Raw genomic sequence first — 9,026 nt, forward strand, 5'->3', positions numbered from 1 at the left:
TGAGGGCCCCGATTGGCCGAGCCGGAGAGGGACGTAGCTGGTTGGGGGCGGGGTCATGGCCGGGATTATTGGCTGAGCTGTTGTGGGGGTGGAGCTATGGGAGGGAGAGAAGAGTGCTGGAGAGGCGGAGTTGGTGGGAGGGGCCGGAGAAAAACCAGAGTTGATTGGAGAAACGCGAAAAGATTCATTGGAGAAAACAGGGAGGGGGCGGGGCTGAACATAAAGGAGGAGGGAAGGAATCTGAGGGACCAGGATGGGGCGGAGCTAAATTGAGAAGGCGGGACTTTTTGAAAAAACAATTCTGGTTGGATCGAAAAGGAAGCAACACTCATTCTAAGGGGAGGAGCGTATATGAGTGTGGGCGGGATCAGATAAAGGGGCGGGGTCAATTTTAGCAACGGAGAGCCCACTCCTCTGGGTCAGAAGATTTAGGTCATTGTACAAATAGGGAGACTGAGGCTCCGGAGGGTTTGAGTCTGCAGACTACCAGAGTGGCCGCGTGTTCCCCTACACTGCTGTCAGATCTCGCCCTTCTAATCGGGGAGACGCAAGGCCCCCTGGGAATTGAAGCCTTTCAGGGGTTGCTATGGCTCCAGGGGCGGGGCGGGCGCCTGGGACGTCTTGGCGGTTTGGCCAAGGGGAGGGGCTTTTGTAGGCCCCGCCCCCGCCGCAATGCGGCCTGCCCGGTCTGCGCTCTGGTTGCGACTGACCTTGGCCCTGGGCCTGGCACTCGTTGGCCCCATGGCTGTGGGGTGGGCCTCGGCCCGGGTCCCCATCTATGTCAGCAGCTGGGCTGTGCGGGTGTCCCAGGGTTACCAGGAGGTCGAGCGCCTGGCGCGCAAGTTCGGCTTCGTCAACCTGGGGCAGGTGGGGGGACCCGGATTGACGGGAGGGGGCAGGGGCTGGAGGACCCCAGACCCCAACAGATGGAAGGGGCCCCCTAGGTTCCCCAGATATCCAGGACTCCAAGGTCTCTCCTGCCTCGATCAGCTTCAGATTCTGGGATCCCCAGAGGGCACCTGAAGCCCCTACCTGGGCCCCTGGTTGGGGGAGATGTAAGGAGTTGGGGCCTGGCCTCTCTCCTGTGGGGAGCTCCATCAGGGCAGCCCGGTCCCATCCATGCCACTGCTCCCCCACGTTCCCAGATCTTCCCTGACGGGCAGTATTTCCATCTGCGGCACCGGGGCGTGGTCCAGCAGTCCCTAACTCCGCACTGGGGCCACTGCCTGCGCCTGAAGAAAGACCCCAAGGTGAGCCTGGCCTCGAGGCTGCCCCCTCAGGGGCCTCAGCCACCTCCTGTTATTCTTGTGATTGTTATGAATGGCTGTGTGACCTTTGGCAAGTCACCAAGTTCTGCATCTTGGTGTCTATTTGGCCCCCTAGTCTCTACGGTGGGGATGTGGCTTGCAGGACAGAGACCAGGGCTTGCTAATGGATTGAATGTGTGGGAAATGGAGGCCAGTTTCCAAGTCTGGAGCTGAGCAAATGGGGAGAAGATGGTCCTGACTGTTGAGATGGGGGTGGGGGAACATGAGCTGGTTTAGCGGGTAGACAATCAATAAGGAAAAGGGGGGAAGGGCAAAGGTCTGAGCAAGAGCAAGCCAGGTCAGTCAGAACAGCATGTGCAAAGGTCCTGGAGTGAGACAGCCACTGTGGGTGCAGCAGAGGAAGGCTGGTGGGGGCCAGACAAGCAAGGAGTCTCGTGGGCTCTGGAAAGGGTGGTGGGGAACCACGGGAGGGTTTCAACAGAGAGTGAGGCTGCAGTGTTCCAAGAGAGTGTTGTAGAGAGGTGGCAGGGGCAGGGCAGCTGAAGGACCAAGGAGGAGACAGGTCTAGCCACACAGGGGTGTCCTGCACTGGGGAGGGTGAGGTAGAAAGAAGTGGGCCCTGCAGGGGGATATGGGCAGGTCTAGGGGAGAGGGATTCTAAAACAAGGATGGGAAAAGGGGCAGGGTTGGGAACCCAGCCACACTGGGGAGCAGCCTTGTGTCTGTTGGCCCCTGAAGGTGGGTACTCTGAGGGCTTCGGCCCCCTTTGAAGGGAGAGCCCCAGGCACATGGGGACCCCCAAGAGCAGCCCCAGCAAACACGGAGTCCCTGGCCCCATCCCACACTCCGAGGTCCCCAGGACAAGCAGTGGACAGCCCAGACATACATCCCACTAAACCACAGCCCCTTGGCAGACCCAGAGAAGAGGCCCACCCAGACCCTGGAAGCAGATTTGGGCCTTTTCACCAGGAATTGGCAGAAGGGCTGAGGGGCAGGTTGCTGTGGTCTCTAGGACAGGGCCCTCTAAAGCACTCAAGTGTGACAGCAGGAAGCTGGGAGGAGGGTGGGAAGCTCGTCGATCCAAGTCCCCTCCCACGGCATGGTTCCCCCTAGGTGCAGTGGTTCCAGCAGCAGACGCTGCGGCGGCGGGTGAAACGCTCCCTGGTGGTGCCCACGGACCCCTGGTTCTCCAAGCAGTGGTACATGGTGAGCTGGCCAGGCTGGGCGGCGGGGCTGGACCAGGCCAGAGCCCCACTGACCCTGGCCCCGCCTTGCACAGAACAACAAGGTGCAGCCGGACCTGAATATCCTGCAGGTGTGGAGCCAGGGACTGTCCGGCCAGGGCATCGTGGTCTCTGTCCTGGATGACGGCATCGAGAAGGACCACCCAGACCTCTGGGCCAACTACGTGAGTCCATGGGGCCGGGTCAGGGCTTCCTCACGTCCCAAGGCCTGTCACAGCCCCTTCAAGTCCCCACCCTCCCCCAGGACCCCCTGGCCAGCTATGACTTCAACGACTACGACCCAGACCCCCAGCCGAGATACACGCCCAGTGATGAGAACCGGTGAGCCTAGTGTCCCACAGGGCAAGGGGGCAGCTCCTGGTATCCCTAGGGGGCCGAGGGGGCTGTGACGGGAACCTGTCTCTGACTTGGCATCAGGCACGGAACCCGCTGTGCTGGGGAAGTGGCAGCGATAGCAAACAACAGGTTCTGTGGCACTGGCGTCGCCTACAACGCCCGTATCGGAGGTACTCAGGCTCTCGCCGGGGACAGACTCAGGCCCGCGGCCCGGGGTAGCTGCAAATACCCGGGAGAGTTGGCAGAGAGCTGGGGAGGAAGCCTCTGGGTGCCACATGCTCATCCCTGGGCCATGCTGAGCACCCCCAGACACCCCCAGCCCCGGGCACAGGCAGGATGCCCACAGAGGCCACCTCCGCTGCCCACACAGGGGTGCGCATGCTGGACGGGACCATCACGGATGTCATCGAGGCCCAGTCACTGAGCCTGCAGCCGCAGCACATCCACATCTACAGCGCCAGCTGGGGCCCTGAGGACGATGGCCGCACGGTGGACGGCCCGGGCATCCTCACCCGAGAGGCCTTTAGGCGTGGTGTGACCAAGGTGAGCGGGCGCGGGGCACAGAGGCCTGGGCCTGTGTGGGAGGCCCACGCTCCATCCCAGTCTCTGTCCCTGTCCCTCGTCTGCAGGGCCGCGGCGGGCTGGGCACCCTCTTCATCTGGGCCTCAGGCAACGGTGGCCTGCACTATGACAACTGCAACTGTGACGGCTACACCAACAGCATCCACACGCTCTCCGTGGGCAGCACCACCCAGCAGGGCCACGTGCCCTGGTACAGTGAGGCTTGCGCCTCCACACTCACCACTACCTTCAGCAGCGGCGTGGCCACAGACCCCCAAATTGTGAGTGCCTGCCCAGTGCCCTCTCGCAGCCGGACCTGCCCACCCAACCTGGCTCACCTGGTCCCCCGCCTTCCCTCCTCCCAGGGCTGCCCTGTGGGCGCCTGACACACAGACTGGGGTCCCAGGGCCAGGCTGCATGGTGGTTGCCCCTTCACACACCCTCATGTCTCCCAGGAGGGCAGGCACCCTGTTCAGGGCCCTGAGCCCGCTGTCCTGCTCTGTGGTGCCTCTTGTTTGAAGCCCTTGGGACTTTGTGAACCAGGCAGGGTTTTCGTGTGCGCTGGCCCCTGAGTCCCTCTCTGTGCCCCCAGGTCACCACAGACCTGCACCACCGGTGCACGGACAAGCACACAGGCACCTCGGCCTCTGCGCCGCTGGCCGCGGGCATGATCGCCCTGGCTCTGGAGGCCAAGTAGGTGCCAATAGGGCCCCACATACTGCCTGTGCCCCCTGGCCTGGCCCCAGCTTACCTGCCTTCACCCCCTCCCAGCCCGTTCTTGACGTGGAGGGACATGCAGCATCTGGTGGTTCGTGCGTCCAGGCCGGCTCAGCTCCAGGCTGAGGACTGGAGGACCAACGGTGTGGGACGCCAAGGTGCGGCAGGACCGGGCGGGGGTGGGGGTGCCGTGACCACAGGGCGGTGACAGCTGCCCCCCCACAGTGAGCCACCACTACGGCTATGGGCTGCTGGACGCCGGGCTGCTGGTGGGCCTGGCCCGGACGTGGCTGCCCACGCAACCCCAAAAGAAATGCACCGTCCACATTGTTCACACTCCCACGTGAGCACCGCCTCTGCCCAGTCCCTGTGCTCACCTGCCACCTCCCCAGCCCTCCCCCAACACCTACCACATCCCCTAGTCTTCCCCCTACCTGCCTGGCCACCACCTGCCAACTCCCACCTGGGGCGTGGACACATGGGGGGCAGGCCCTGAGGCCTCAGTTTACCCATTTGTACAAGGAGAGGGCAAGTCTCATGATCTGAGCCCAGACCCTGATTGATGGCAGCCCATCCCCCAGCAGGCCAGCAGGAGTGGCCTTCAGTATTGACACGGACACCGACCCCGGCCCCGACACTGAAGTTGCGGCCCCCAGCCCCATCCTGCAGCGGATGCATGTGAGGAAGAACGTGTCGGCCTGCGCCGGCCAGGCCAACTACATCCGCTCACTGGAGCACGTGCAGGTGCAGCTGTCCCTATCCTACAGCCGCCGCGGGGACCTGGAAATCTCACTCACCAGCCCCATGGGCACCCGCTCCACGCTCGTGGCCGTCAGGTGCGGGCCCAGGGGACCAGCCCTGGGCACAAATGCTGTCTCCTTCCTGAGTGACCCCACTTGGAGGGGCCAAGGGCAAAGTGGACCCCACCCCTGCCTGTGGGGGCTGGTCCCTTGCCAGCATGTGGCACCACAGTCAGACACTTCCTGTGCTCAGCGCCCTGCAGGACTGTGGGTCTGAGCCCCTCCCCACCTCCACCTTCCTGTCTGTCCCAGACCCTTGGATGCCAGCGGCCAAGGCTACAACAGCTGGATCTTCATGTCCACCCACTTCTGGGATGAGAACCCGCGGGGCTCGTGGACCCTGGGCCTGGAGAACAAGGGCTACTACTTCAACACAGGTGACGGCCGCACGCGGGCTGGAGCTGGCCCCCACCCGCCCCAAGCCCTGGGGCCAGCCTCCTGAACCCTGCACAGGGGCTCCCAGTGGTCTCCTCGGAGAGACTAAGCAGGCACGTCTGGTGCATAGTGGGTGTTCACTTACCAGCCCGCAGCAGGTGTTCAGGTGCTAGGGAGCAATGGGTGCCCACAGCGTGCAGACGGTGCCAGGCGGCCCGGGGCACCGTCTGAGTCTGCGGATCTGGGATGGAGTGCGGGTGGCAGGGGTAGGGGGCCCAGAATGGCAGGACCAGGCTGCCAACAGTCTCTCCCCCTCCTTTCGGTGCCCACCGCGACCCCTGCCCAGGGACGCTGTACCGCTACACTCTGCTCCTCTACGGGACGGCTGAGGATATGACGGCGCGGCCCCCAGGCCCCCAGGTGACCAGCAGCGCGTGTGTGCAGCGGGACACGGAGGGGCTGTGCCAGGGTGAGTGCCCGGCGCGGCAGGGCCCGCCCGCTGGGAGGTGGCGGGCAGTGTGCGTGTGCAGCCCGGGGTGGCGGGTAGGCTGCGGCAGTGGGTCATGGCCTCACAGCCCTGTGGACGTGTCTCTTGTGCAGAATGCCACAGCCCTGCCTACATCCTGGGCCACCTCTGCCTCTCCCACTGCCCGCCAAGGTACTTCAACCACACGCAGCAGGCGGTGACTGCGGGGCCTGGAGGCCCAGACGCCCCTGCCCTGCAGATGTGCTCCAGCTGCCACTCGTCCTGCTACACCTGCCGCGGCAGCTCCCCGCTGGACTGCACCTCCTGCCCGCCTCCATCCACGCTGGATGAGCAGCGGGGCTCCTGCTCTGGACCTGCCCCCACCAAGGGCCGCTCCCAGCCCACCGTGACTGCCTGCCCCCGCTGCCATGGGCGAGCCCTGGCCCTGGTGCTGGCCCTGCTGGCCGTGGCATTCGGGAACTCCCTCCTCTGCAGCATCCTTCTCGCGGGCTGCCTGCTGCTGTGTGTCGGACCTGCCAGCAGTGGGGGCCACCCTGGTCACCACTCCAGGCCCCACTGCAGGCTGAAACCCAGAGAAGTCTGACTAGGAGAGCCAGCGTGCGCCTCAGCCCAGCCCCGGTGGGCACCACTGTCCTGCTGCCCGGACCGGCACCCTGTGGGAAACTGTCCCTGAAAGGCCCTGGCTGCCACTGAGGCCCACAGGCCAGAGGCAGGGGTGTGGGGTCGGGCTCAGCAGGTCCAGGTGGAAGGGAAAAAGAGAGCCAGAAGTCAGTTGCACAGTTCAGGTGGGGTCGGGGTGAGATAGGCCAGAGGCAGGTGGGCGACCACCCTCCCTTCCTCCCTGGTCCCAGAATGGGGGAAGGCGGGGAGAACACATGACAACATCCAGAGTCTCAGGCACCGCGTCCCACTGGAGTTGGCAAATAAAGGTTGAATAGGAGGTGCAGGTCTTGTGGGCTCCTTTGGGGCGTCAAACTCTTCTTCACGGCATGGTTGGTGGTTCCCCCACATCTCACATGGAAACCATCTTCCCCCCAGTGTCAGTCTCTGGAGGACCCAGGAGCCCGCAGAGGAAAAGGGGTCAGTGGGGCCCAGAGTCCCAGCCGTGGAGGGCCGGGGAGGGCAGGGTCCCCAGGGAGTAATCCCACCCACGTGCTGTAAGGCCTCTGAGTCCCAGGATTCCCTCCGCCACTGCTCTAAGCCCTCCTCCATCCTTGTGAGTGAGTTTCTCTGGAACTCCGGGAACTAACAGAGTGTGATTCGTAAATGACGATTCACACGGCCTTCTACCCCTGCTGGCAGTCAACGGTTCCCCATTGTACATTTTCTCCATTCTTCGAGGTCCTTGGGAGGCTGCTGGGACCATGGCTAGGGGTACATGGCTCTCATCACTCCCTCCCCCACCCCAGCCTCAACTTCCCCATCTGGAAATTGGGTTCTCCATCTCTCTAGGACAGAAAGAGGATCCTGAGGTACAGGAAGGGGGCAGTGGGAAAGGGTGTGGACAGAGCTATTAAGAGTCCCTCCTCTGTCCTCGCACCAGTGGGGTGGGGACTCATCTGGCCTGATTTTCAGAGTAGGGAGGCTGGTTGTGCCTCACCCATGGACTCCCAGAAGCAGTCCTGGGTTGTTGCAGGAGCCCCAGGGTCCACCCCCTCCAGTGGCCCTGGGCATCTGGGGATCTGCTCGGCCACCAGGCTCATTTTGGCCAGTCTCAAGCCTTGAACAGAATGAGGCTCTGTCGAGAGCTGCAAGCAGGTGGCCGGTGAGGGAGGACACAGCCTCATCTCCCTCCCTTGACCTTGCCAGATGCCCTCCCAGGCCTCCCAATGCACCCAGAGTCCCACAGGCTCGGACCCTTACTCCGGATTTACATCTGAGATGGAGCCTGTCCCTGCGGGTCCAGGCTGCGTGTCCAGAGGCACCTGGCCTCCTCCTCAGAGCCTTGGTGGCTGCACCTGTGCGACAGCATTAAGCCTCACCTAACACTCCCGGGGGTCAGGCTCAAATGAGGTCATTTTCCCATCTGCACCACAGTAAGCGCCACAAACATGCCAGAAACAGACAGTTCCACAGACAATTAAATAGAGAGTTACCTTGTGCCCCAGCAATTCTGCTCCCAGGTATGTACCTAAGGAAACCAAAAACACAGTTGCACAAAAACCTGTGCAGGGATGCTCACAGCAGCCTGTAGCAGTCAAAATGTGGAAACAGCCCAAATGTCCGTGGACAGGTGAATGAATAAACAACGCAATATGGTCCCTCCACACATGTGAACGTCACTCAGCCATGAATAGGAGAGAAGAACTGACACCCATTACCTCATGGATGAAAACTCACAACGCGAGAGAAGCAGACACAGAAGGACACGCAGTGTGTGACTCCATTTATGTGAAACGTCCAGAACAGGCCAGTCCACAGAGTGTGTTAGAGGGTACCAGGGGCTGAGGAGGGGTGACTGCTGATGGGGATGGGGCTTCCTTTTGGGAATGGTCTGGAGTTAGACTGCGGGCATGGTTGCACAAGGTGCAACTCTCTCCCTCTCCCCAAAACATTGAGTTGTACACTTTAAACAGGTGGACTTTATGGTATGTAAATTACTTTTTAAAAATAAGTCGAAGTACCGTTGATTTACAATGTTGTGTGTAAATTACTTTTTATAAGTTGCTTAAAAACACAAAAACTTCCCTCTGCTCTGAGCCAGTCTATCCGTCCTAACCAAGAGGGGAGGGGCCAAAATCACCGTCCAGCGACGCCCCACCTTGGTGGGGAGGGGGTTTTAGAGATGGGAGAGGTGGCCATGACTGGGATGTGGGAGGGAGATGCTGACCCGAGTCCTGTGTCCCAGGCCACCTCACTGGAGAGTGGCACAGTGGGCTTTCACTGAGCGCTCCCTGTGCGCCGGCCACGTGGCCTGGGCCTGCACAGTAACTGTCCCATGACAGCCACGTGGGTTGAGGCTCGTGTCCAACTCTGCAGAGAGCCAGGACTCGGATGCCTTGTTAGGCAGCGAGAAGAGCGGGGACTGGACCCTATGCCCACCCCTTGGGTTTCCAGGCCCAGAACTGGGAGGCTGAAGTCGCGTCCTTTGTTCTGGCCCAATCGTTTCTCTTCTCCGATCACTCCCGCCCATGGAGGGCGCGGCCCCTTTAGGAGGGGGCGTGGCTTCGCGGTGGGCGGGAGCAGGAGATGGCAGGAAGTGTGCGTCACGTGCCTATAGGGAGGGTCCGCGCTCCGA

The 9,026-nt window shown here is 62.2% G+C and overlaps 1 protein-coding gene across 6 annotated transcripts; it reads left to right on the forward strand.

Moving 5' to 3' along the window:
* Nucleotides 1-225: 225 nt before the first annotated feature.
* PCSK4 (proprotein convertase subtilisin/kexin type 4) lies at nucleotides 226-6,728 on the forward strand. 6 transcript variants are annotated; one of them, XM_015241190.3, is made up of 15 exons: nucleotides 226-867; nucleotides 1,146-1,250; nucleotides 2,382-2,474; nucleotides 2,548-2,676; nucleotides 2,757-2,833; nucleotides 2,930-3,018; nucleotides 3,219-3,391; nucleotides 3,478-3,690; nucleotides 4,002-4,102; nucleotides 4,181-4,269; nucleotides 4,352-4,469; nucleotides 4,708-4,962; nucleotides 5,179-5,303; nucleotides 5,648-5,770; nucleotides 5,902-6,728. In XM_015241190.3, the coding sequence occupies exons 1-15, from the start codon at nucleotides 673-675 to the stop codon at nucleotides 6,369-6,371; spliced, it is 2,355 nt and encodes a 784-aa protein (XP_015096676.1). In that variant the 5' UTR covers nucleotides 226-672; the 3' UTR covers nucleotides 6,372-6,728. The 6 variants fall into 6 exon arrangements, with proteins under 6 accessions (XP_015096676.1, XP_072804198.1, XP_015096673.1 ...); XM_072948097.1 differs by having other exon boundaries at nucleotides 2,584-2,676; nucleotides 4,181-4,284; XM_015241187.3 differs by having other exon boundaries at nucleotides 227-867; nucleotides 4,181-4,284.
* Nucleotides 6,729-9,026: the final 2,298 nt, after the last annotated feature.

This window comes from Vicugna pacos, chromosome 22, assembly GCF_048564905.1.
Source record: "Vicugna pacos chromosome 22, VicPac4, whole genome shotgun sequence".
Lineage (NCBI taxonomy): Eukaryota > Metazoa > Chordata > Mammalia > Artiodactyla > Camelidae > Vicugna > Vicugna pacos.

Bases quoted from the DNA above. Each gene is read 5' to 3' on its own strand.
- PCSK4 (XM_015241187.3), top strand. From the start codon at position 673: ATGCGGCCTGCCCGGTCTGCGCTCTGGTTGCGACTGACCTTGGCCCTG. The intron at 2,834-2,929 runs GTGAGCCTAGTG...ACTTGGCATCAG, and splicing joins ACGCCCAGTGATGAGAACCG to GCACGGAACCCGCTGTGCTG. The intron at 5,304-5,647 runs GTGACGGCCGCA...ACCCCTGCCCAG, and splicing joins GGGCTACTACTTCAACACAG to GGACGCTGTACCGCTACACT.